General features: G+C 39.8%; 1 protein-coding gene and 1 long non-coding RNA gene across 2 annotated transcripts in view; one reads left to right on the top strand and one right to left on the bottom strand.

Moving 5' to 3' along the window:
• Nucleotides 1-1,696: 1,696 nt before the first annotated feature.
• On the top strand, nt 1,697-7,451 carry LOC308196210. Its single transcript, XR_013952126.1, has 2 exons — nt 1,697-2,626; nt 4,220-7,451. It is a non-coding gene; the product is annotated as an uncharacterized lncRNA (long non-coding RNA).
• ASPG (asparaginase) overlaps nt 7,091-27,761 on the bottom strand; it is a 45,542-nt gene continuing 24,871 nt past the window's right edge. Inside the window, exons 9-16 of the mRNA XM_080594915.1 lie at nt 25,318-25,431; nt 22,254-22,373; nt 21,061-21,156; nt 20,057-20,220; nt 13,645-13,731; nt 9,611-9,710; nt 9,229-9,288; nt 7,091-7,545 (exon numbers count right to left, since the gene is read on the bottom strand). Of these exons, the coding sequence (XP_080451041.1) occupies nt 9,235-9,288; nt 9,611-9,710; nt 13,645-13,731; nt 20,057-20,220; nt 21,061-21,156; nt 22,254-22,373; nt 25,318-25,431 (735 nt within the window). The 3' untranslated portion in view covers nt 7,091-7,545; nt 9,229-9,234. The remainder of the gene's footprint in view (nt 7,546-9,228; nt 9,289-9,610; nt 9,711-13,644; nt 13,732-20,056; nt 20,221-21,060; nt 21,157-22,253; nt 22,374-25,317; nt 25,432-27,761) is intronic.

Raw genomic sequence — 27,761 nt, 5'->3', positions numbered from 1 at the left:
AGACACTCCAGTCCCTTCATCATCTTCAGTGGCCCTTTGCTGGACTTTCTGTAGTAGCTTCATGTCTCTTGTACTGGGGATCCTGAAACTGGACACATTGTTCCAGGTATTGCATCACCAGTGCTGAATAAAGGGGAAGGATCACCTCAGTTGACCTGCAGGCAGTAGTGTAGTCTAGGCTACCATCAGCCTTCTTGCAGCAAGGGCACATTGCTGCCTCATCTTCAACGTGGTGTCCACCAGGACCCCCAGGTCCTTTTCTGCAGAGCTGCTGTCCAGCTGGGTGGCCCACAGCATATATTCATGTGTCGGGTTGTTCCACCCAGGTACAGGACTAACGCTTCTCCTCGCTGAACATCACAAGGCTCCTGCCAGCCCATTTCTCCAGCCTCTCCAGGTCCCTCTGGAAGGCAGCACGAACCTCTGGTGCACTGACCACTCTTCCCAGCGTTGTGTTGTCTGCAAACTTGCTGAAAGTATGCTCTGCCCCATCGTCCAGACCATTAACAGAGATGTTAGACAGAACTGGATCCAGTACAGGCCACTGGGGTACACCTCTAGTTACTGGCCTCCAACGAGACCCTGTACCACTGGTCACACCCTCTGACCTAGCCATTCAGCCAGGTTTCAACTCACCTCATTCTACCATTAAGTTTCAGGCTAGACCCTGGAAGATGATACTTGAAACACTAACTTTTTCAGGAAATTTCAGCCAAGCAATTAGGTTCAGCTGCTGAGCACCAAGTGTGCTTTAATTGTTTTGTAATGGTTAATTGTAGTAACCATCAAAAACCTTGTTCCAGCTTTATTATTCCTGTTCACCAAGCAGATAATTTTTCAGAGTTAGCAGAATTACGTGATCTGTACCATGAAGCCATGAGAAAGGAAATCATTACTAATAATTTGACCATCTATTGGGATTTCCTAAGTATTTGCTGCTTCAAACCATTGAAGATAAAGAGTCAGAGTGGGACTTTGCACTGAAGTGACACGGTACTTTTAGCAACATCTGATACTTCTGGTTTTATGTCCTTGAATGTGGAACTTTCCAAACAGTGGTAAATGGTGACATAGCTGTGGGCAGAGAGCTCAAAGCGGGCCAAGTAAATAATCTGCCTTATTTGACATCGCACTCTGTCAGTCAGCAAAGATAACAGGCAGTTATCTTGGTCTCAAAGCCCTGGAGCTCTACTGAATTCAGCAGAGATCTGTGCTGGATGCCTTGCCTCAAAGGTGCTGAGAACCGTGTCGCCCAAAACTGAATCGGAAATGCCAAGTGCCACGGAAGGAACTCGATACATCCAAACCCCGCTTCTACTGTGCCCTGGTCACAAAGATCCACAGCAGCGTGTCTCGGGGAAGGAAGTCACACACCCTAAAAAACACAAGCGTAATCATGCACAGGGATCGCCATCAGAGAATCTCCCCAGCGCAGCAGCTTCTTGCATATGACAGGATTATTTCCAGCTCTCTGTTCTGGTTGTGATAACTCCTTATCTCTCAGTAACAGATTACCTTTAAGATTCCTTTTGCTTTACCCTGAGATTATTTTCTTGGCTATAAGCTTCTGAATTTCCAGAATTCATTCCTCTTATATATAATAATTAGTCATTGAAGGTTGAATAATTTGCAATTGGGATGTAGAAAGAACCAGCCTACATAAACCAACATTTTTGTCATTCTCATGCCTCTTTCTTCCCTTTCTTATCACCTTTTACTGCATGGAATCTCATCTAATCTCACTTGTAAACTCTTAAAAACAGGGTCTGTGACAGTTGGACACCAAACACAGGAGCCTAATGGGATCTGGGGCCGTGGCACATTTATTGTGCACATGAGCATGTAATTAATGGGGCTAAGTTAGGCTCAGAAATGCTGCGTACGCTACTTAGCAAGCCTAGCGTGCATCACTCTTCTTGTCAAGGGGAACATACAGCTCCCGTTCTGAATCCGAGAAGATGTGAAGGCTTGAGGAATACCATGGCTTGAGAGAACGATTATTTGATGCGATATTTATTGCTGCTGCGAGACAGGGGACGCTCTCTCGGCCTTCCCCCATCTCGTTGCACAACGTGCCCCACGTCGGGTCCCGCGCTGCTGCAGCCTGGCCGCGCCTGTGCGTGGAGGAGGCCGCGGAGCCAAGCCGCAGGACGTCGCAGGTTGGCACCTTCCCACGGGCTTGGCTGACATCTCCCTCCGATGCGCAGCGTCCCGGGGTGGGAGGGAGGTGCCGGTGTGGAGCCGAAAACGCCAGTGGGAGAGCGTAAGATATGCGCCGGGCGGCGAGTCTGAACAAGCGCGCCTTGGCAGGGCTGAGCGAGGGGAAAGGGGCACTGCCTCCTCCTTACCAACCGAGCCTGCGAGGAGTCGTGCTCCCCGCTCGTTATGCGCTCCTCTTATGTCAGGAGCAATTTTGGTCAGATGTCAACGTAGATTTGGACATCAAGGACCAAATCCTTTGACCGTGAGATGTGTATCAACTCTTCTAACTCAAGCCCTATGACGAAGAGCTGTTTGGTGCGGTTTACACGAGGCATTGCATTTTGCTGCTGTGAATCAGGATACATGTCTCAGCTGCACTTGTTGAGATGCAGGCTTCTGCCTCTTCCCATTCAGCTGATCACAGGTAAACAAATGTATGCATAATTAGGTTTCTAAAGTAATTTTCAAGTAGACACTTTGCACAAATAATAAATCTGGTAGTACCAGATTTTATTCTGACTCATGGACTATCTAAGATGGCAACATCTGAGTCCCACAGGTTCATTTGTATGGTTCAGTAGAGTATTTTAAATATCTTACAAGCCTTCTTCATTAGGAGCGTTCCTAAAAGAGTCACTAAAATGAAAATGTCATTGCAACTATGCAATCAGGCACCACGGTGTCATAAAACATTGCTGAAGAATCATGGCAAGACTAGTTTTACTAGTCTAGAAGACGATTTTACTGCTGATACAGTCCACTTGGAAGAGACAAACGTATCACAAATGCTTGTGATGGCAGATGCTGTGTACTTTGGTTGGTTCTTTATAATTTCTTGTTTTCACCCATCGTACAATTATTTCAGGCTTATCTGCGTGATATAACAAATTACGATGCTGGAAACTGAAAGCATTTCATTTCTTACACTGCTGTGGTAAGTCCCATGCAGGGATCGGGATAGGTACCGGGAGAAGGGGATTACACCTACAGCTGAGTAAGATTTTGCCATAGGTCCATTAATGTTTCATGTAAGTGGAACCAAGCACACTCTGTTTTCTGTGCACAAGGGATATATTTCTCTCATTAGTCACTTCACTGGTTGAACTCATTTTTTAATGGGGGAATCTTCTGACTAGGTCACAATCTTTTTGGAAGAATCCCAGCAGACCACACTGTTCAGAAGACTGCAAATAAACTGATCCAAGGAGGCTGAAGGGGTTTAGTTCCAGATAAGGGATTTCATTGTCACTGCTGAACACCAAAATCAGTTGTATGAGACAACTGGGGTGTGCAATTGTAAAGTAATTCCAAGTTAAGATGTGCAGAACTGGAGTTATTTAGGAATGTGAGAAGAAGAATGGGCAGATACTGAAGCCTTGCTGAACAGCTGATTTAATTCAGCAAGTACTGATCAGACACAGCTAGTCAATCTGTCAGTGGGTCAGCCAGCCTTGACAGATGTTAACAGTTTACCAAGACAATGTGCAATGAGAGACTAAGCAAATGCTGATTTTGCAAATAATTAAGAATACCCTTCCATCACAGGCGTTTTATAAGAGAATCTCCAAACAGAAACTTAATGTTTTCAGACATCAGTAGAAAAGAAAGCGGTTGCATTCAGGAAAGGAAAGTTGTAACTCAAATCAGACAGGAACTTGGACACACTAATTGTGCAAATAGCTCCTTTTTACAGTGTTAGAGTAGTGCTGACATAGGGCAAGTAGTCCCTATCCCTTGGCAGCATTAGCTGGATCATTAGGAAAAAGAAACAAAGTGGAAGCTGGGTGTTGTCTTTCCAGTGAAGAAAGCTGTAGAATTGATGTCATGTTTGACTTTTACAGGAGGCATTCAGAGCGTCTCCTCCGTGGAGGAGAGGCAGCAGAGGTTCCAGCACCAGCATTCACTTCAAGAACATCTCTGCAACTTCAAAGATCCAGTGCTAGAAACAAATCCAACATTTGAACAGCACCTATGAGTCTCAGATTACTGATTATTCCTTTTTTTTTCTGTTCTACAGTCACTGCTGAAATCGTGCACACACCTGTGCTGTTCAACAGGACACAGCAGCAGCCTCACTGACAGTAACGCGCCAGCATGCTTGGTCAGGAGCCTGTGCACTTCCCTGGTAAGGCATTTCACCTGCCGTGCTTTTATAGGGCAAGGAAAGCTATAGCCCTAACATCTGTGTTATTAGACAGCTTGGACAAGGACAGCAGCCACTGCCATTTTCTAACAGAAACGGAAATGTCACCTTTATGTTGTATTAAAGAATGATATCGAAAAATACCATGAGCTCTTCTGTGCCAAAAGACTGCAAAACTAACTTTATCCGGCTTCTACCATGCCCTTTCAGTGTGTACTGTGTGCAAAATATGAAGCATGGATCTGCAGATGATCCTGGCAGTATGTATTTGATCTATCGGACTATGATGGGATGTAGATATGAAAGGGTATATGGACAGCACTGATGACTGGAGTTAAAGTTGTTAGAGAAGTTAGGAAATGGCCCCGCAGCTGGTCCTGGCAACAGAATGGGCATGCTGGCATTAGTAATGGCCCTGTACAGCTGCTTCACCTACAAACCCTTTCCAAGCAGAAGACTGTTGGATAAAAACAAACAAACAAACAAAATAGTGCATTAGATCTTTTCAGTGATGACCTGAAGGAGAAAAATTAGGAAGTCTGAAACACTAAATTTGCCCCTAGAATACCTGGCATACTTTAAATAATGAAAGACACTTAGCTGCTTACAGTAACTGAAGCAAATAGGTAGAACAAATAGGTACGATTTTCATTCCTTACTAAGATTTTGCTTTTGACCAGTAACTATGTAAAGCTAAAGTGCTACCATAAGTAAACAGATTCGTCACAAGACTCGGAGTTATCACAGAGTGTAATTATGATTATTAAATTCACTGTACAGAGCAAAGGGTATAATAGACAAACAAGACAAACACAGCATCTTGAAAGTTTGCCCCTGACAGAGTCAAGAGCTGAATTTTCTGACCCAGACTGGGCATTGTTGCCATCTTTTTAAATCACAGCACCCTATACACAGTTTCTCTTAAAAACTGTGGGCTACTACAGTTCCTGAATTAAATTTTGACGTACATATAAAAGATTCAGTTCTTTCTCAGATAAATGATCAATTTGCATTCGTGTGTTTGCCATTCAAACATTTTTTAGGTATTGGTCTGTTTATAGGGCAAATTGCAAATTTCCTAGAAAGTTGTAGGGATATTGTCTTAAGGAAGATAATATATTAATGGGACATATATTTTTGCAAAGATTTGTCAGAAAGAATCTAATAAAGCTTTATTCTCACTGTAAACATGACCCAAGCCATTTCATTTTAACTTTACAAGCTTCTTAGTCTTATTGGATCACATTTCTAAATGTTGTCCTTACCTGGCTCATATGCATGAAGACAATGGTTGCCTGTTTTCTTTCTTCTCCTTTAGTTTTACTGCTGAGACCTATTATTTCAGTAATTCACATCGGAATACCATCCTTTGTTAACAAAAAAAAAAAAAAAGTTTTCTACTTCAGTTGCATGTTAGAAATGTAGGAACATTATTGTTTAGAAAGTTTTCTGTAGATCAAATTAGTCCTTATTGAAAGGTATAAGGACAATACCGATGCTTCTGTATATATTGCAGTTTTGGTACACAAATAAAGAGTGAATGCTGATATAGACAAATTATTGCATCTGAAAATCCAATCCCAAATTAGTCACTTACAGAGAAATTTATCAAGGGATTTCCTACTTCACTGCATCACCTTTAGGCTATTGACAAGGCAAGACTTAAGGTACTAAGTCTAAATACTGTAGGAAGAAGAGTCTGTGCGTGCTTTTTCTCCTGATTGTAAAAATTTCTACAAACACGATTTTGTTACATGCATTCTATTCATGCATTTACAAATAAAGCATGAAAAAGATGTTGAATTCGAAGTCTGATTTTTGAAGTTTATCTTAGATGTCATTTACTTAATTCAGTATTAGTTTTATTCAATCTAGAGCATGTTTATTGCTATGTAACATCAATTTTTCTTGATAATGAGACAGCATAGTTGTAATATTTGTGACCATAGCGAAGAGCTGCACTACTTTTCACATTAAAATATCACTTTTTTTTTTTTTTTTTAAGCCAAGGCACATATGATGTTTTCTCAGACTTCATGCACAGTTACCCTGTTTTAGGGGAATCTGATATGCAACATACCTTGGGAATCTTTTAATGCTAGCCAGCTCAGCAAGTAGTCCATGCAGCTTTTCTCCATGATAAGAATAGCTGTGGGAAGGCTGAACAGTATAAAGAGGAAAAAGAAAAAACTATCTGCACTTCAAAGATTCCCTTCAGATGAAATAGATATAAAATCCACATAGATTACTGCAGAAGCTGTAGGTGAAATTAAAAGTTGCCATCTCCAATATATGCATTTGCCTGGAGTATTCTCTGTGTTTACATATTCTAGGGCGGACATAGGAGGAAAGACACATGCTGCTTTTTGGGTTTTGTTTCTTTCGTCTGAAAGTGCTGTGACTTTAAACTTTGGGTCTCTTAACACCGAGATCACATTTACAGTCCAAAGAATTAAGTGTCCAGCATGTAGCAATCTTGATTATATTCCGGTCAGGATGTGGGAAAGATGCTATTAGAAACAAAACAATCAATTCACATAGACAGTCCCACAAATATGCTTTATGGCATCTGCCTCCTACTCATTGTAAGTGGGGTTTTATAGTGACACATTGGTGAAGATTAGTACACAACTGCAGGCAGATGCCCATGACTGATTCAATTGTTTGCACTGACACTCAAAATTGCTGTAATTGCAACTGAAGTGATACAAGCCATTGCAAAAATCAGACAAAGTGAAACCAACATTGTTCCTCAGAGATTTTTATTAGTTGAAACACAGAAACCTACAATGAACTGTTTTCTATTGGTATGAATTCACCACATCATATCCTTTTGCTATGCCTGCAATACTGTCCACAGTGATTTAATGTACGATTTAACTGTCCACAGTGATTTAACAATGATTCAAAGATGTGAAGAAGATTCAAGAGGTCTAAAAACAGAAGTTGCACAGTAAAGACAATACATTCCAGCCTCAATTGTTTATATTTTTCTTAAAAAAATAAAATGATAAAGCAGAAAATCATTTTTATAAAATCAGAACTTAACATGTTCCTAAAAAAATAATATGTCTAAGCCCTGTAAGCTCCGTGTGCCACTAGCGTTGTTTCTTTACTTTTTTTTTTCTCCCCGTAACTGCTTAACAACATTTCTGGTTCAAAGCTGGTATCTCTGAAGAGGAGTGACCATCTTCTGCAGCCTATGGATAAAAAGAAAATGGATGTGTAAGACTAGGCAGTATCCAAAACCTTCCTGGGACGAGGTTACCTTGTAGCCTGTCAAACAAGTTCTCATGCGGTACTGAAGACTTCCTTCAGACTGCCTACACTACTGGTGGCTCAGTCCAAAGGAACTGAGGTGATCCAAGTAGGTGTTGAAGATTTAACACATTCACTCCCCATCTGCACAAGAAAAGTGACTTTTGCAGACATATTTCACCGAAAACTGAAATCTCTGCAACATAACCCATATTGTGAAGGTATTTTTAGTGTCCTCATCCTGGACGCTGGAAAGCTTCCATTTAAAAGCTTGAGAGTGTGATTATATCTAATCCTGCCATATCAGAGTAAAAGAAAGAACACCTCAAAACTTTACAGGAAAGGAAAAATGCCTGATTCTATCCTATGATCTCCTTTAGACCACAATATAGTGATGGAAAAAAATGTAGTTGTTCCACATGCAGCTTCCCACCTATATACATGAATTCACTTATATTTGATCAAATGGGACAGGGAAGAGGCAATGCAGCCATGCCTGCAGCCAAACCTTTAACTAAACTTTGTGTTAATTTTATTAAATAAAGGACATCATCTCCTCCCAATATTTAAACTGGTATTAGACTTGCCAATATATTGGAGGAAAGATATCTAAATCAACAATGCATAGCATCAGAAAGGAGTGCTGAGAAACGAAAGGCAAGTGATTTACATGTCTCCAGTTACAGCACAGCGCTGGAGAAGGTCAAACGCCCAGACAAGTTTACTATGGAGAGACTTGTCAGCTCTGATGCTTTGAACACGAGACTCACACCCCTGTCATACGCACACAGCTAGGGAAACACACCTTGTGCATTAGCAGCACAAAAGAGACTCTCACCAGGAGCCGGAGACAAGCAGGCAGCTAGATGTAACGTCTGAGTAAGAGAGAGGCCACGGCACTGCCCAGCCCTGTGCTCAGGGAGGGAGCGTGCCCTGGGCAGAGCTCTGTGTGGAAAGGGAGCCTTCTACACCCTCTGCGTGCAACCCAGCTGCTTGTGCCTATTAAGAACCTGTCCCATGTTTCTGGTGGTGGTTGGCTACGTTACGCCAGCCAGAAGGTGGGCTGCTACGAGGTGCTCAGTGAAAAAGCTAGAGGGAGAGCACCCTTGCAAATGCCGTAGGTGCCAAGCAGTGCGTCCTGAGTGGGAGGCTGTGCAGCCGACCGGCTGCGGTCACACCACAGCGCTGCTGGAGAAGGGGACGCTCCTGTGCTGTGGGCATGGCGCCCTAAAAAACAGGCCTGGCACCCTAAAAGACAGGCCTGGCAAAGTGCCCAAGAAAAGGCACTTCCTCTCTAACGCTGACAAGACAGAGGAACAATTTATTGCAAAAGGCCAACAAAACAAGACATCACTGCCCTCAATGGATTGATTATAGTGTTTGGATACCCAACCAAGTTCAGAACCATACTGCAGAATGCACCATAAAAATCACTTATAGTTTCAGGCCAAAAGAGGAATAAACGTTAGTCCCATTCGACAAACTAGGGCAGGGACAGCAGCTGAACCCAGATGCCATACAGTGAGCTAGGGCTTAAATACCTCTTCATACATGTATCCCCATTCATACATGTATATGCTGACCCATACATTTCAGAAACCTGGCATCTGAAATCTAGATCTTACCTTCTTTTACGGAAGCTGTCTGAAGAACTTAAGAACCTCATTACGCCCTGTAGCCTCTGCCTGTGAGTAGAAACATGAATAAATCCCGCCATCCTGTGCACCAGGACATGCAAATACTTACTTGTGGGAAGTAAGAATATGTTACCACAATATAATTAAAATCCAATTTAAATTTTAATTCCTCTGACATAGATGAGAAAGTTCTGGCTCCAATGATTTATTACTTCAGAACAGCACCAGACTTGAGTTCGCAACATGCTCTAATCCGGTTTACAGTCTCCAAAGCAGCATTTACTTTTCCCAAACTAATATTATCTGACAGCGTGCATTACTACCCACAAAGCTGGAGCACCATATGGAGTACAGCCATATGTACACTTACTACTTGTCGGGGATTTTTGCCATCATAGCCAGTTTGCCTCAGATCTGCACCAGCTAGGTACCAGGCATTCAGCCCATCCACATCACCTTTAGCTGCAAGACTGGAAAAAAAGAGCGATTAAATTGGTTCTAAGTTTTCTAGTCCATTTCATGGTACACCTGTGTCTTGTCAGAAAGCTCAGGGAGCAAATGCTGAACTAGAACAGTCTCAACATGGCTGCCAGGATAGAGAGGTGAGTAAAGGAACACTATTACAACAGCTTTGAATAGCTGAGCAAGCAACACAGCTTGATGAATCAGTTCCTTAAATTAATAGGGCTGTGCTATAAGTACTTACAACAGGCCAGTTTCACATAGTGGGTGTGACTATGACCAAAGGGGAAAAAAAGTCATGCAGTTTCATATTTCACAACACAATATTTATCTCATGAAATGAGTTGGGGGGAGGGCAATGGCTACATCAAGATGCAGCTGAAGAAGCGAGAGCACAGGCTGATGTGCTAGCAATTGGTGTGCCTTATTTAAAACCACTAAGACCCCTTCTTCACAAGTACACACAGCTATATTCACTACCAGAAGTTATGACGGCACATTTATGTGGTATCACTTGGACAGTAGCACAGCTATGCTTTTTGAGTAAAGGTGATTTGTATGATTTAAAGGGCAGCAAGCAAAAAAAAAAAAGGTGGTTAAAGAGAATCTCTATTTTGCCATGTATAACACATGATAGAAGAGATTAAAAACAATATACAAATTAGTGAATTAAAGTCTTCTGAATGTACCCGAGAATGTTTCTTTACACATCTGCTACTAGTCTCACCTATAATGCTTAATGTTCGTTTTAAACTTCTTTTTTTTGGCAAAAGAAGGGCTAAGAGCCTGCACATACACAAAAGCATGCCTCTCCGTACCAAACCTGTAGAGCTAGAGTCTAGCTGAACTGACAGCATGACTGCAAGGGCTACGTTCAGTTTTCTCAACATACGAGCGTGTCAGGCTTCAGAACTGCGTGCAACTCCTTGCTGCGTATAAGTCAATTGTTTGAGCAGAACTACCCTGATAATCATCAAGTGAGCGTGCATCTCATTATGAAAAGGAAAGCACCCCCAGACGTACGAAGTTCACCATTTGCTGCCTTAAACACTGCTCGCCGTGGGGAACAGCATGTTTCTGGCAGCAAGGCCAGAGGATGGTGACAGGCTCTGCGTATGACAGACGAGCGAGGCAGACCTGATGGAGAGCAGCGGAGGAAGGAAGATGCAAGGGGCAGTCAGTCAGGTACGCCTGTGGAAGAAAGCCTGAAAGCAAGTCTGCAACACTCATTTCTCTGCTAGACTGAAATCACTTCTGCTGTTGATTAAATCTCTTAAGTACCTGAAAAAATTTTTTCAGGGGAGTGGAAGCCTCTAATTGCAGCAGCCTGAGGAGAAAGTCAGAGAGAGGCTTCTGCTCACAGCAGTCCCAGAGGTTGGGCAGGAAAAGGGAAAGCAAATGGTCTTCGTATTCTTCCGTGCAACCCTGCCAGTCCTAAGGCTGGGCCACAGACCCACAGCTGGGGCTGCGGAGAACAGGGATGTGGCAGTGGGCTTTTAGTGGGGTTTAACGGTGGATCAGTCTGATAGCATGAAGAAAAGGGTCAATAAATCATTAATGAAAAATGCCATTACAAAAAAGGCCCCTCAGAAGCCAAAAGGAAACAGAAGAAGCAAAGGCAGCCTAAGAGGAAGCTCAGTGGGAAGCCCTCAAGGAAACTGCAGGAAAAAGTAAGCGTTAGTAAAGAAGTATAAGCATTAGTAAATCAGGGAAGAAATTGCTTAGCAGCCACTTCTGAACACAGAGAAAAGTCTCTTGATGTTGACAGTGAAACGTCCCAGAATTACGGAACAAACAAACAAAAAGTCGAGCAAGTGAGTTACAAACATCTCAAGCACTGGACAGGAAAACACTGTATTTGCCAAACAGAATCTCACTCTTCAGCCATGTGCAAAGTAGAAACCATTCTGGACAAAGACAGGAACACTTAGAAACATTACTAACCTACATACCCAGGGCAATTCAGCTAGCATCACTGTAAGCAACAAACTAGGACTACTGCACTTGAAAATTAAATGCCTAGTAGCACCTGTTCAGAAAGAGCAATTTAACTCACATTGCCAGTGGTCAAAAACATGAAGTGGTCTCTTTCTGTGCCATTAGAGCAACCCAAATATGCAGAATTATCTTCAATTTTGCAGCAGCCATTCACCGATAAAGTTAAAAATGTATTCTCTGGGGACTGCAGCCCAGAGAACAAATAATGATGTAGCTTGCTAGAAAATTTAGATTGTAAATAGAAGATACGTAGTATTCACTAAGTTGTTTATACTCAATAACACCATGAAACATTTTCTCCAACTCCAGATCTCCATAGCGAAGCCCAATGCATCTGTGTTTCCTTCACACTCTGTAAGTGTACTTTGTATAGCTTGTATAGCCAAACATACATATATTTGAAGCAGCAGCTTCTCCTGCCCCTGAGGTGGCCAGGAAAGTGCCACTGCCCTGGCTCCTGCTCTGCACCTATGTGGGAGACTGTTCCCCTCTCACCCCGAATACACAACGCCATGCCAAGTCTTCATTAAAGCCTCTGTACACGCATGTACCCCACCCCTCTGTTTGGAAGATGCACGTTGTTTTTATATTAAAATTATTATCATTAACACAAGTTTGAAATATTCCAAAACCTCAAATGTTTATTATCAAAATATTAGCTTTGAACAACAAGAAATCATGCAACACAGATGCAGCGTATACGATAGTCCCTCAAATGCTGTAACAAACTGCACCAGAACCACCTTTTGTTTAAAGCCCCCGTGTTCTCTTTTCGGACACCCCACTCTGTCAGCCAGCCAAACAGGTTCTGCACAGGGCATGACGGCTAAGTAAGGGGCCAATTTATTTGCAGAGGAATGTAATTCTCTAAGCCACTCCTCTCATCTTCTTGACAGATGGAAACAATGCAAACTAAAGGTTTAGTTTTGTCCCATTACCTGCAGTGCCCTGGGAAGCACATATTTTAACTGAATGGTATTATCCAGTCTCCTCTGAGCATATTATGGCATCTGAAACACTCCAGCTAGCATCGCTCTATTTCAGAATTACTGAAGGGACAGTGTCCAGTTCCTATACAGAATGCACACCAGCTTTACCTAGACCTTACAGTTTTGAGAACAATCTGTAGCACTGGCTGGCCCCCGTAATGTTGTCATGGTTTCCTGACAACTCCTGAAATAGAGGCTGGGGATTTGGGGATTTTTTGTTGTTGTTTGTATTTGAGAGGAAGAGGAGAAATGAAGTAAAAACAACCAGTAATTTTAGGATATTACTAAAAATTTCTCACAATTTTCAGAGTATCCTGTAATTCAGGACCATTAAGTAAAAACACAAAAACAGGAATCTATTTTCCTTATCATTAAAACATCTTATCTATTAAAAGCAACTGTATGGAAAAACACCTTAATAGAGGATAATATCCTCTTACAATTAACTATAGAGATGGTGAGCACTTTTTCAACAGTTTTGGGGTTAAGCCTATTTGTGTATTTGATTTACATATTTTTGAGAAAGGTGCTAGAGTAGAAAATGTTCCCATATAAGTGAAAAGAGGATTTTCATAAAATAAAAATTATGCACTATGTGCAGCTTTATTCTCAAATAAAAACAGACCTTGTCCTATTTCCTCTTTACCCTTCCTCAGTGAAAGTGATTGGAAAAAACAGAGCGTGTTTTCTTCTAGCTCACTTAACTTCCCACATGCAACTTACTTTGGAGCCCTCTTGATTTATTGGTGCTGTGGCACAGAGCTGATACTTAATTTTATCATTTCACTCATTTCCTCATAGTCTAGCACAGAAAGACTCGCATGTCATGTGCCAGGGACCCAACTATTCCTTGGAAGTTATTTCCACACTGTTCTCCATTCTGAGAGTCTCTTCTGAAAAATCATTCCCCTTCAGCTCAATTTTAGGGCCCCACCTTACCACGTATCACATTTACCTGCAGAGTTTTGCTCCAGTGTTCTCCAAGTCATGTTTTGAAAGGTGCGCTCCCGTTTCTCGTAATAAACTGATCACTTGTATGTGCCTTTATGAAAGAAATAGAAAACAAAGAGAACTATCTTGACATGGATGATTTTTTCCCCCTTAAATCCAATATTACTCATGTACACAAACAGCCAGTGAAAGTTCTCATACGGTATTTTCCACCACCACAGAAACAATGAGACTTCTCCAAGGTGATAGACGTAGTAAGCAGATTTGCTGTCACTTGCAAAAACCACTCACATACTGAGTTCATGGAAGGGCTAAGTTCAGCTCTAAAATGGAAAGGGATGCACCCCCTTCTCTTCAAAATTATTATTATTATTATTTAACTCTTAACACCAGCTTAATCTAACACTTGAAATAGTGGTGATTGAAACCCAAACAGTGAAATTATTCATTCAGTAACACCATTCCTGTATTTTACAAAATACAATACCCATATATATTAGTGTTTTAAATGACCTGTAAGTCTTGCAGGCAAGCAATGAATCTTTAGGTTACTGTGGAAGCTAATCGTGTTTTTATGGCTTCAGAATTGTGGAATGTATTCTTACAAACCTCCCACAGAAGCACATTTTTCCCTAGCCCCCTTCTCCCACTAACTTTGTTAGTTGTTTTGACCTGTAGTCTTTAGGATGTCTGCCTTCTTTCCTTTCCTTTGAGATAAAGGGACAAACAGATAATTAAGCACTACCAGCCAACTTCTATTTCTTACATGCTTTGGATAGAAAATAACATGATAGATAAAAAAGCTATTTTCAAAATACATTTTTCACAAGGGACCTAGTGAAAGGTTTAGAACTAGGTTCTAAAAGGATTTAACAGTCTGCTCCTCTGCTAAACAAATAATCTAGTTCACAAATTCAAAAGTGTATTTTTTTTCTCCAGAAAGAGCATGATGACATCAGTAGATCAGGAATAGTTTCACATTTCCTCTTTCAATTAAGTTACCATTAATTAAGTTACCAACACTTCAAAATGAAGAATCAGGCATAACAGCATAGTAGGAAATAATCGGAGCTTCACAAGGAACCACCTAAAAACTCATCTGTATTAATTCAAAAAATAAAAAATAAAAAAATAATATCACCTACATGTTCAGCTTCATCACTTGCATTTTCTTTTCATTTTAGAACTGAACTAAACTACTTATCCAATCCCATTGCTTCTCTTTAGGAAACTCCATCTTGAATTAGAAGTTACTTTAAAGTTATCCAGATTAAGCCTACGTAAACTTGTATATCTAACGTAAGATCTTACTTTACAAATTAAAAACCCAGAACTGTACAGATGCTGTAATAATCATTTTGCTTTTCCAAACATAGGTTATCTACTCTACCAGACATATTTTTTAAAATATTTTTTTAAATGTACTTCATTTCAATTGACAGCAATAAATAAATAAATGTATCTTTGTTTCATGCCAAAGCATTGCTGGAACAGCACACACTGCAAGTTTGTTCAGTTATCTAAAATATTTTCTCAGGAGGGTCCCTTGCAACATGTCTAGTCATCCACAAGTATCTCCTTGAGAAAGCAAATAATGGCACTGCATCCTATTTTTCAGTCTGCAGTGGAGAATGAATTCTACATACATGAATTTTTTAGAACAATAATTAGCTGAAAATGAACCCGACTAAAATATATTAAAGTAGAACATGTTTGTTCACTCAAGCTCTTAGTTCAGAACTGCGCATGGATAGCGTCTGCTTACTCTCCAACGACTGCCACAGATTATTCCTCATTTCCCACCTTATTCTTAAAATCTCAGCATGAAACTAGTGCTTCTTAAAATAAAAGTCTTTTAGTCCTGTCCCATAGAAAGACATGTAATGTTTAGAGGTATCTTCCCTCAAGTCCAGCAAAGAGTCGGGAAATACTTTTCCATTATTGTAACCATTTACTCCTCACTGGCAGCAAGACAACCTCCAGAATGCACTTCATGTCCCCCTTGTGCTCCAGAGCCTCTACTGCTCTGAGTGGCACTCTGTAAGTTTATGATACAGGCAGATCTGGGGGCATTTTCCCCACGTTTAAAGAAGCAAATTTAAATGAGGGGGGGAAAAAAAGTGGTTTAAAGTAAAATAAATCTTTAAGGACTGAAACTACCTGTTTACAATAAATGCTTATAACACAACATTTATAAATAGAAGTATAATGTCTCGAGGACTGGGAATCATTTAAAATTGTGCTTCTTGGTACGGTGGGAAGAAGAGGAAGTGTTGTATATCACTGCTGGTTAAGGGGAGGGTAAAGGAGATCTTGTTTAAGGGAAAGAATTAATAGAGACAAATAGTAATGGGAATTTAAAAGTGTTAAATTTAGTACTGTGACTAGGAAGAGCAGATCTGTCCAAGAAAGCAAGCCGACCACCTCTCACACTCCCATCACTCAGTGTGAAAACTATGCAGGAGGTAAGCTGTGCAAGAGCTTGTTCCTACTTTCATCCAAATGGTATCTAAACGGTATCCAAACAGAATCATTCACAAAAAATTTAAGCCCTATCCAGAGTAACACTTCTTCTGTCTCACTCCTACCCACAAGAGCATTATTCATATTTTGAGAGGCTGGCTGTGAATTTTCTCATACGTCTTATGCACATGAGAGATTTGTCTTCAGATGTTGTTTCTTCAGGTGCTGCTCCACTATGGCTTTACCAAAGCCTCAGACGGACCAGTTTAGCTGATCTGTAGTTCAGCTGATGTCATGAGACATAAACTTCTTGGGAACAGTTCAAATGCAATTCCCTTTCTAACATGACGACACATAACCAACAGCAGAGCAACTGCTGAATAATCAAAGCTCACGGTCAGAGGAAAGGCCCATGTCACCACGTTAACCTGGGGTGCACAGCTGCTTGTCCAGTCTAGCCCCATCTGATAAGCAAAGCCACGAGGACACATGTCACCTGCAAGCTATTCCTGACTCTTCCTTTTCTTAGCTCCTTCGGTTACCTAACCATGGCTCCTGGTCAGACATAGCCTACAGAAACAATGCTATTTTGCATATGTTACTTAAAAGTCAGTCTTTTGATACTACTACTGACATTTATTTGTTCTATGAAGGTCAGAAAAAAAGTGTTTCTAGTGTCTTCACCTCTTGTGACTGTATTACTGATAACATTGGAGATTAAATAAAAGAAAAATGTAAACTAATATTTTAATGGCTCAAGAACAAAATAAACATTCTAGTGCGGTCTTCAAATATCCATTCCTATGGCTCAAACTTGAGTTCCAGACAAAGACATCAGAACTTCTACCATTTCACAAGTGCTCTGGATTTACAGCGACCATGGTGCTGTACAGTACATATCATCTTAGGCCTTGACTTGGCAGACACTTAGAAAAGTGAATCAACTTCAAAAGGGATGAATCACACATGTGAAATGAGCACACATGTAAGAGTCTGTAGGATTGGGGCCTTAGGGTGTACACCTTCCACCAACTCTCTTTAAAGAAATGCAGGTGTAATGTATATCCAAACTTGATGGGCTTCATTCTTTTTAACGCTTGCTTCCCTAGCAACTGCAAGGGTTATGGCAGGATGAGCTTAGTTTCACTTGTTCACTTTTCTGCATGGTATCAGTAGGAACTGTATGCCCAAATAACGTAAGGACAAACTTCAGCGTACTTCTGGAATCATTAATGTTTAGATTTTCACTCTGCCTTATATTTCCTGAAGTAATGTAAATGTAACCTTGCAAAATATCAAGTATTTAAATTCTTATTTATGTGGGAGGTAATTTTACTACCTCTAATCTGATGTTCTCACAGCAGTACACCAGCAACTCCCCTTTTTCAACCTTTTACCACTGTACTGTAAGTAAATGGAAGTGCTTTTACTACATAAAATATACACAATTTTTATTCAAGACATTTACCTGCTTAGAAGAGTTTCTGTTATTAAAAAAATATTATTCTATTGTTTTGAAAATGAATTATCCCTTGAGGGTACTCTAAGAAGTTAAAGGAATGCTACTAATTTTGATATGTCAAGCAACTGGCCTAAATTAACAGTGGTCTGTTTAACTTCATGCATAAAGTGAATGAGACTACACGCAAATTGCATAGTTACAAATGAAAAAGCGGAAATGTACTTTATTTCCTATTTAGAAAGGGACTCCACATTTTACGATCTAAAGAAATAAAGAGTCACTTAGAGTCAAAAATATTAAGAGACTGCCATTGGTATAGATCAAGTTGCTAGTCTATAAGTGACAGTGCTATGTTAAGAAGCTTTTAAGAAGACAAAACTCCTGATCATCTTTACAAATTATTAAATGGAAAACAGAAATCAGTCATCGTTATACAAATTTGCATGCTAGGTTAAAAGGCAAACCACTGAGCAATGTCACATGGAAAACTGAAAGAAACTACGTTTAAGATGAGTAGATTCTGTACTGCAATTATATTCCAATTAAACAAATATTAATTCTCAGAAAATGGGATTAACCTGATGCAATATTCAGTAAAATTGAGAAAGTCACAATATGAAACAATTTAAAACATTGACTTCTTGTTAAGGTCAGTTTTCCTCCCTTCCTTCTCTGCCACACAGCACATTGCATCAGGATAATCTCTTCACTTTCAGCACGCAACTGTTTAATAAACAAAATTTAAATATTTCTGTAGCTTAAATCTTTTAGTGGGTATCTAATTACACACATATAAAGCTGTCTGATCTTTTCCAATCTCCTTTGTGTGCTTATCAGGGTGAAAATGCAGTGTGAGTACATAGCAGATCATAAATTCAAATTTATGAGATGAGTTCTAAGTCAACCCTTCCTCTCATTCCAACAGTGGAAACAAAAAGAGAAACTGAAAATGGTTATGGTGCAGTTTCCTTTTACAATTCCCCATATCAAAATGTGCGTGCAGTTTTAAAGAGCTTAAGAGTCATAGTAGGAGTCTAATATAGGAGTGGCAATGCTAAGGAATCCAAACAACAAGCTCATGTGAAATTCCTCAGGCAGTAGTTGGGTGCGGTAAAAAAAAGAGTAGGTGCTTGATTTGCAGGAACATCTAATGGTATCTAATGCTTTAGCATTTTCTCACATTGGACTAGAGCCACCCCTATTCAGCTATGAGGTTATTTGTTTGATTTGCTGTTGGGCTTGTTTTTGCTTTAAGACTTTCAGGGTTTGCCATTGAAGGGCTTATGTGCTCATAAGATAAAGCAACAACTGTAAAGCCATAGGGGACCATGCAGTAGGTATGGCAATAGCAGTTTGGCCAGACAGGACTTCAAATCTCAAGTTAATAGGACCTGTTGAATTTTCTACATTTGGTGTTTGAGACAGGAAATATATATATATATATATTTCTGCAGCCAATGCAAAAACAGGCTTGTCAGACCTCCAGGTATCAAACTCCAGCCTGAAAGACCAGGTGAACTTGTCAACATTAGAAAGCTGAAGAAATATGTGGGGACAGACACCCATGAAGACCATTATAATTCTACCTTTCCAAGCGCCTTTATGGAAAAACCTTCTCTCCTGCCATCACACAGACTGAACGTGAGATAAGGAGCTGAAAGTGGATCAAAGAAACAAGGAGAGACTAGAGCATGCAGCTTCTAACATGTTGGAAGACCAATGGCTCTACGAATCCCCAGGCTATATAAACTGTTCAAAAATTAAACTTTTGTTAACTGATAACTTTTATATTCTGTGCCATGACCATTCCTTAAGACTACACAACATGGACCAGTAAATTGCATGTCCACGACTACCATTCAAGAGTTGTTGACATTCAGAACAACAGGAAGAGGAAATCCACAAAACAGGCAGAGCCACACAGCCATCCCATATAATTATGAGTGGGCGGAAGAGAAAAATCAAAAAAGTAGTCACCCAACAAGAGAGTCAGGCAAGCATAGGTGGAAGGGAAAGATTAAAACATGTCAACCTACCGGTATATTTTCTGCCAATTGAAACAGTCTGGTTTCCCCGTGATGGGAAAGGGGAGGACAGAGGGAAACAGACAGCCCTGGATCCTACACTCGCACTTCTAACAGTCAAAATGAGTATGCAGTTTGGCTCTGTTTTATAAGGAAGCCTCATAACAAACAGTGGAGTCCTGAAATTATGGACAAAGACTTGGCGGGAAGGCAGCAATGTTACCTTATGCTAAATTTTTGCATTCGTACAAAGTTTTTTGCTTTCATTTCATGTTATTTCAAAAATAGTTTTAATTTAGGCTAGTCACATCCTTTGAAACAAAGCTGTTTTGTGTTACTTTAACTTCTGTCATTTACATATGACTGCTGAGATAAAACAAGACCAAAAAACAGGGATGGACTTTAAATCAAAACTGATATAAGGTTTATAAACTTTACATGAAGCGGCATATAAATTAATTTGTTACCTGAACTTGATTGCATTCATCAGTGGGGTAGATCCGTATCTGTCTCTAGCATAAACAGTTGCACCAGATGTCAACAAATACTCAACTAATGGCAAATGACCTTCAGAGGCTGCAATATGAAGTGGAGTTCGACCATCGTAGTCTTCACAGCTCAAGTTTCCACCCTACAAAAGGAAAAATCTTTCACATGCTAAAAAGATACTGGCTGCACATTTGATTGTTGGTAAAACAAACCACAAGTTGTTGTACCACCAAAATATTAAGCTTGTCAAGCTTACAGTGTTGATTTTACCACCAATAAAGATATTTCACCTTCCGTATGTTCTCCCCCCAACATATTATCCCATTACAGCCCCTTCAGATAGGCTCTTTACTGCAGTACTCCATACAGCAGCTTTGTGCCTAGAGTCTGCTAATTTTACTTGTCTTAGTTTATTGTTATTTTCAAGATACATTTATCCTTTTTCTAGGCCCATTATCAAAGCCTCAAGAGTAGGGTTAAAGCTAGGAAAAGAAAAAACAAAGAGGTGTAGAAGATGATACAGGGAAATAACTATTTCTTTTTTCAGGTATAAGCCAAGCTACAGCTATCAGGAGAGCCAAAATCCTGATTTAGCACCGCACTATGTTTCACTTAAACATAATTTTCAAATTCTTTTTTTTAATCATGACAAATTTACATCCAAAAGCTGGATACTATGAATATGCATAAAGAAAGTTAAATGAAAGAAAGCAGCATAAACCATTTTAAAGTGTTCCAAAGTTAGCAGATAAGAACTTGCATATTAATCCACCCATATTTTCACAGTTCAAAAGAAAATGTAAACAGCTGAGAACCAGATAGGGGAAAGAACATACCAGTTTTGAAAGGCAGAGACTGAGATGCCTAGAAACCAATTCTATTAGTCAAAGTACCTTGACTTAAATAGTTGCTTCCCAGCTTCCTCCTATCATTTACAGCTATATTTAAAAAATAAAGTTTTGTACAGTTAATTTTACATTACCATTTCTGCTATGGCTCTTATTGCATCTATGTCACCCAGTTTCGCTGCAGCACAAGCCAGAAGTGGAATTAATGCATCTCTTACAGCTTCTAACTCCTGAGAAACAAATAAAAGTAAACATTTAAAATCAGCCTTGCCTCTAATATAATTGATGTCCAAGTTATAACAACACTGCCTTTGCACTTCCAGGTGAAGTTTCCAAATTAGTCATTTGGATATTTAAAACTGGTAGCATTAATTCTTGGAAGGAAAGAAGTCTCATGCTTATTTTACATTTTGTAGGTCTCCTATCCACAAAGATTTATCTTCCTCCCTAGCAACACTACAATTACCTGGTATTAATACCAGTTAAGTGCACATACTAATTACCATTTCTGCAGTGCCAGAGTTGTACATCAGTACAGGATGAGAAACAAGGCTGGTAGGAGTTGGAGAAGATCCTATTGTCCATTCTCCTCAAGACTGCAACAACTTTATTCATGCAAATCCATGTATATTTGTGTAACCTGCACTTCCAAACCTCTACTGCCAAGCCCCGCAGACCCACTAAATAACCTCACAGTTCTCATACTAAAGAACCATGAATTCAGTATTCATACAGCTACTAAAATCCCATCTTCCCTGACACTGAGTCAAGAGAAAGGCAAATGCTTTTGTCTTAAAACCAGTACTATAGCTTCTGATTTTCCATCTGGGAGAGACTAATATTAAAAAGCACAAATTATCCTTGTGTAATGCTTCACTAGTATCATCCTTCTATGTCTGCATGTACAATTAAGCTGTTTCACCCCTTATTATTTGGCTTGCTACAAACTGTCAATACATTTGACCACAAAAACACACAGCACTTTTTCATATCATTGATACCCTGAATTACAGCAACTGTCTGAGGCTTGCTGTTGCAGCCAGCCAGCCAAGAAAATAAACTCAAGATGGATCTACAAAGAAAAAAAAAACCAACAAAGTTAATATGTTTTTAATTAAAAACATTTTAATGCTATGCTTGTCATTGTGTCCTTTCTTTCTACCCCAATTGCTTAGCTGGGACGCTCAGTACTAAAAAAAAAAAGTAATAATAAAAAAGGTCTAATGTTTCATTTTTCTTTCAGCTTTGTTGCTCATCTTTAAGCTAGGTTCATTTAACTGAGTTTACAGATTTACATGAGTTTGGTTTTGAATATTTAAGCATATACCTCCTTGCAGCTGATACTTAGAGATCTGGCAATCGCTTGAATAAACTTGCTATCTCTCAGAGAGATCTTGGCTCCTGTGGGTACAACAGTCATTTCTCCTCTTAGATTCTCACTCAGCATCTGAAAAGCAAGCAATCAAATCCTTTGTTAGCAGAGGAAAAATATGGTAGCAGTCTAATAAAAAAATCTTAGGATCAAGTTAGAAAATTGTTCGGAGGAATTATGGAAACTAATTGAATGCAGACAAAAGATTAAAGAAATAGTTACTGTGCCGTGAAGACTGCAAGTTTAAAAAGACAAAGGGAAGAAAAAGGGACGGGGAAATAAAACTTTCTTCTAAAGCAATGAAACCAAAATAAGCACATAACAAAACTCAATTTCTAGAGTATGCGGACAGAAGTTCCCTGTTGGGGTAAGCTGCAGCCTACTTAAAAACAGAAAGATAGTGAGTAATTATCAGAGTAAGGCTGAAGAACAGAATATTTTGAAATGCTGCCTATTGACAGCATTCCCGAAACTCAGTACCCCAACACAGACTGTATATTTAGGCCTCAAAGAACCCAGTGCTGCCTGTGGACAGTCATCTGTTTCAACTGATTTTCAAATAGCTCCATTAGCTCTGATTTTGTTAAAATTTGGCCATAGAACCCGTTTTAAAAGCAGAGGGTTTACTGTAGTACTAATTATTTGATATTAAAGCAGGTGTGTAACAGTTTGCAGGGTGGGTGCATCCAATACAACCAGAAAAAAAAATAGGACAGCTAATTAATGTGTAGAAATTACTTGAACACAGTAATAAAGAAATGAAAATACTCTAAAAGACAGGTTCTGTGAAATCTGGAGAACAGAGAGAGAAGCCATTCGTTAAGAAAAAGCAACTGGTTTCCTCAGTTTTGAGGATTTTACACACTGGCACTCTTTCACTACAGGTTGCTGATGCAGCTATAAAGCACAGTTATTTCAATTAGAATTTTAAAAAGCAGGATTGTGAAAGTTTGCAAGAAACAGATGTGATGTTGGAAGGAGGAATGCCCGAGGTTTACTTATGTCTAGGCATGCCCTTTATTACAAAAAAAAAAAAACCTCCCAAGCGCTGACAACACTATAGCTGTCTGCTGGAAGAGTCCCATCACATACGTGTAACTCGCTCAGAGGATACCAACTGCTTTTAGAGTTTGACAGGTTGAGATCATCGCTTTGCACAGGTAACCTTAGCAATTGGCACCTGGGCTAAATGAGCCCAATGCAGAAACCCTATGTGCCTTACTCAGTCCTACCAGCTCTGCAGCCATTTGCATGTGTCTGGGGGCAAATTCCTTGCTTCTCCGTATTGAAAGAGAATCCTAAAATAACCACGCCAGCTTCAGGAGAGCTTCCGTCTCTTGGGAGACTATTGTTTGGTGATATGCTTAGCTGAAGATATTGCCACAGACAACATATTTCCAGGCTTTCTTCTTCTCTTGGTTTCTACCACTCATTCCTGCCCAAGCAATGTAGCATGCTGCTCCCTTAGTTGTGCCAACACAATGGTTGGTGGGCCTGTAGAGTGAGTAAAGTGAGGAAATCAATCCTGCTTAACTTAAAGAAACTATAAAAGTTATTTTGTTTTTTAAGCCATACAAAGGAGCTGCCAGCACTAGCTCACAACACTGTGTAGCACATTACAAAGGACAGCATGTGAAGATACAGGTATACCTTGTGCCAGTGGTACATAAATTGTAATGTCATCAAGTCCTCATCTGAGTAATTCAGCTACCTCACCTTGGCAAACTGGATCTCAAATTTAGTTTTAACCCATACACTAGGCAGGAAGCCAGCCAGAAAGTTTCTCCGGTCCCAGGTCAAATGATCCTCTGTGCAAGAATATTAAAGTCTGCATTAAAAAAGAGGCTAGTATATGTATATTTTAGGGTCAGTGAGTGTACCAGTGGGGCACCAGTAAAGAGCCCGAGTTTCTAAAGTGTATATACACAAACACAAGCAATACCACAGCTCATAACATTATGCCGCCTCTTAAGCATGTTCTTGCACAGAGTATGTTCTTGCCATCCTCACAAAAAAACACATAGCCCCTCCTCCTCTCATTTTTCAGAGCAAGGGCTTTAGCAAACAACTGAAAGCTCAGAGTCTGAAACTGTTTGTAACCACAGTAAGTGGTACTTCCAGCCACCCCACTTAGGATCACAGGTATCCTAACATGTTTGTCTCTGAGCTCCTACTGGTTGGAAGCTATTGAGCATGAAATTAAGATCAAATTTGTCTCAATTTTAATAAAAACAAAATACCATCATAAGATACACATGTGCATGCAGTGCTTAAGTCTAGAGAGTGACTCATCATGATGTCAGCTCCCAAAGTGTCAGGGTTATGATTTCACTGCATACAAACACAGAAACACATGCATTCCTGCAGACTGCTGTTCCTCTATCTAATTCAAAGTTGTATGCTCTTTGTGTAAAGGAACTATATCAATTTGGGGGAAAATGCCTTTATTAAACACCACTAAACAGAAAGAACACTGTTAAAGGGATTAAGATTTTAAAATCAGTTACAATTGGTTCTTAAAATAATCCTCTATTTTTGATGCATTTATAAAATATCTCTCTCCCACTGACACAAGTAGTGCTGTAAAGGAGGAGGCTGCAGGTACCATTTATTTTCAGAATTAGCTTTCTGTGAATGAGTCCTGGATCTTTACCACACTAAGATCAATGACAAGATCTTTGCTGACATCAGTAGGGTTAGGATTCTGCCTCTCTTATGAATTTCCACATACGTGCTTTTAGGACGGAAATGCCCAGGGTTGACTACTGCATTTTTGTGGCTTGGTCATGGTCTTCAACTGATTTATGCAGAGAATTCCTTTCTTTCCCAATCTACGTATGTTTATTTGCCTAACACTGTTTTCCATAAGGAAAAAAAAACAACATGTGACATTCACTTTATGGCTCTGGAACCAATTGCTTTTAAATGCAAGGAAGAAGCTCAAGGCATTCAGCTGAGCAGAAGTTAGCACAGCAGATGAGAAAGTTAAAGGCTTTCAAGGTCACACTGACATATTTACCTGCCTCTTCTCCTCCCAGCTAAGCTTATGCTTGCTAAGCGTGTATGAGAGTTTAGTTAAGGCAGCCTCTGGTGTCATATCACCTCCAGGAATTACTCCAACATCAGCGAGAGTCTGAATAAAAAGGAATAATGACTCCAATTAGCATAGCATTCAAAAATACTCATGTGTACAAAAAACATACATGAATGATATATAGCAACACAGAATACAGCATGCAGCCATGCTTCACTCTCTTATTTGTACTCCCACCTGTGGTTTCTGTAATTTTAGCTATCAAATACTGGACAAATACTAGAGCCAGATGAATAAAGCTGACTTGTACTTTAAATTCCTCTTCATGCAAGAACATGGAAAAATTCAACCAAACACTTGCCATGGTCACTCGCTGTGCTCAAACGGAAAGGTTACCAGTCTGTATCCAGCTATCCGCAGAGCTGTCAGACTACCTGTACTGAAAAGCTGCAGTTACTCCATTTTAACCCGGTGGCGTTCTGAACATTGCCAAGTAGGCTGTTCTCACTCAGACATATTTACCATTCTTTTATGGGGCATAACTTTGGATGAACTCCAGCACTACTGCGTGCTCACAGCAGGAGTATTTTCATATCCTTTCAGGCTGCACTAGTAGTATATGATGGAGAACATAAAACTTAAATATGCACTTTACCCAGTTCTGACGAGAAAAGCTAAGAAAGATGATCCGGTATTTTAAACCTATCTTTCTGGTAGTAAAAAGCAGAAGCATCTTTGCTATGGTCAGCAAGCTTTGTAAGTGTATAGCAAAGACAAAGGAGATTTCAGATCTTCAGATAAATTGTACCTGGGCAAACATTCAGACTTCCTTAAACTACAGACCATCATCTTAGTTATTATGTGATGCCTCACAGTTAAGCATCTTGCAGTAGGTTCTTTACACTGATTTACTTTTAAATGCCTTGTATATAATTTTCAGCTTTGAAACTTGTTGTAACTTAACTAATATTTTTAGCAAAATACAGAGACTTAATCAGCATGTTAACCACCTCTGAGAGCCCCAGACCAACATTTTTAAAAGTCACACAAAAAAAAACATATATAGAGAAGGTGAGAAATACTTAGGGCTTTTTCAGTGGGCTTGGGAAAGAGAAGGAGGAAAGGATTTCCCAGCTTCCTTCCTATGCCTGAAGTCCCCTCAATTACAAGTTTCTGCTATGCAGATGGCTCAGAGGCCACACATTCAGTTAATTAAAACAAATACTTCAAGGGAAACCAGGGACTCAGCTCACCCACTGGACTAGCATGAATGAGTAAAAAATGGCCTAGCCACATGCAAAGACCTGTGAAAGACTTTATTTAAAGAATATATATATATATATATGTATATATAGTTAACATTCAGCAAGTTTCCAGCATTCATCCAAACTTCCTCCATTGAGCATTTCCTTATGAAATGGAGAAGGCAATGAAAGAACAAGAATGAAGTAATTTTGCAGGGCTTGGCTCTGTCAGTGGCATCTCAAAAGATGCCAAGAAAACAGGACAGCCTCCATCAATGGATGCTGAAGCAACATAATACACGCTCCACATAAAAGATGGATGCCAGAAGTGAACACATTTCAACACAGCATTACAGTGGTTTACTAAGACAAACGCTAGTGACCTGAGTAGAACAACAGTCTAGATTAAAGTGCAAAAACCCATTTTTAGAGTTGTCCACTTGGAGAATCTTTTAAGCAGAGCTGAGTTGTTTGGTTTTTTTCCTACCATACGCTTCAATAGTTCATTTGAAGCAGAAGATCACATAAAAGCTAGGCTTCGTTTTCATGTTTTCAAATACAAGCTTGGTGTCTTTTCTTGACTTAACTGTTTTCTTTCTGTGTGAACTGTTTTATATAATCCATGTATTCCTATTTTTATTTGCTACAGAGCATGAGATCTCTGCAAAAGTAGATACTTCTCAAAACACCCCCATTAAGTTAGGCAAAATTTTAGCAACACTCAAATGACTGCTCATTTCACAATACATCAAGTTGGAATACTGAACAGGTGAACAAAATCATGAAAATCACCTTTGCTTTCTACTCAAAACAGACTGGATAATCTTGAAACAAATATAATCTAAAGCTGTGTCAAAACCAATGTTAAAATAGGCAGGTTTCAGCACCAATTTAGAGGATCTACATTTGTCTTGCAATCGATGGCAAGACCAACCAACAACAAGAGCAGTCAATTAAGAAGCTCTGCCAGACGGGTGGTTGCTCCCAACAAAAACAGGTGTCTAAAAGAGGGGGATGAGTCACCCTCTGGCAGTGCTTCTTGGATGTTTAATGGCTGGTCTTTTTACAAAGGCCAGTTAGACCAGCTTCCTTCACACCACATGCAACATACACTCTCATATGGCTTTGAGCTCTTATTAGTCTTAGTGATGTCATGTCTTAATACGCAATTAAGAAACTCACTAC

The sequence above is a fragment of the Anser brachyrhynchus genome, assembly GCF_964034855.1.
Source record: "Anser brachyrhynchus genome assembly, chromosome: 5".
NCBI classification, from domain to species: domain Eukaryota; kingdom Metazoa; phylum Chordata; class Aves; order Anseriformes; family Anatidae; genus Anser; species Anser brachyrhynchus.
Note: the sequence above shows the minus strand (reverse complement) of the source record. Positions and strands in the feature narration are given on the sequence as shown.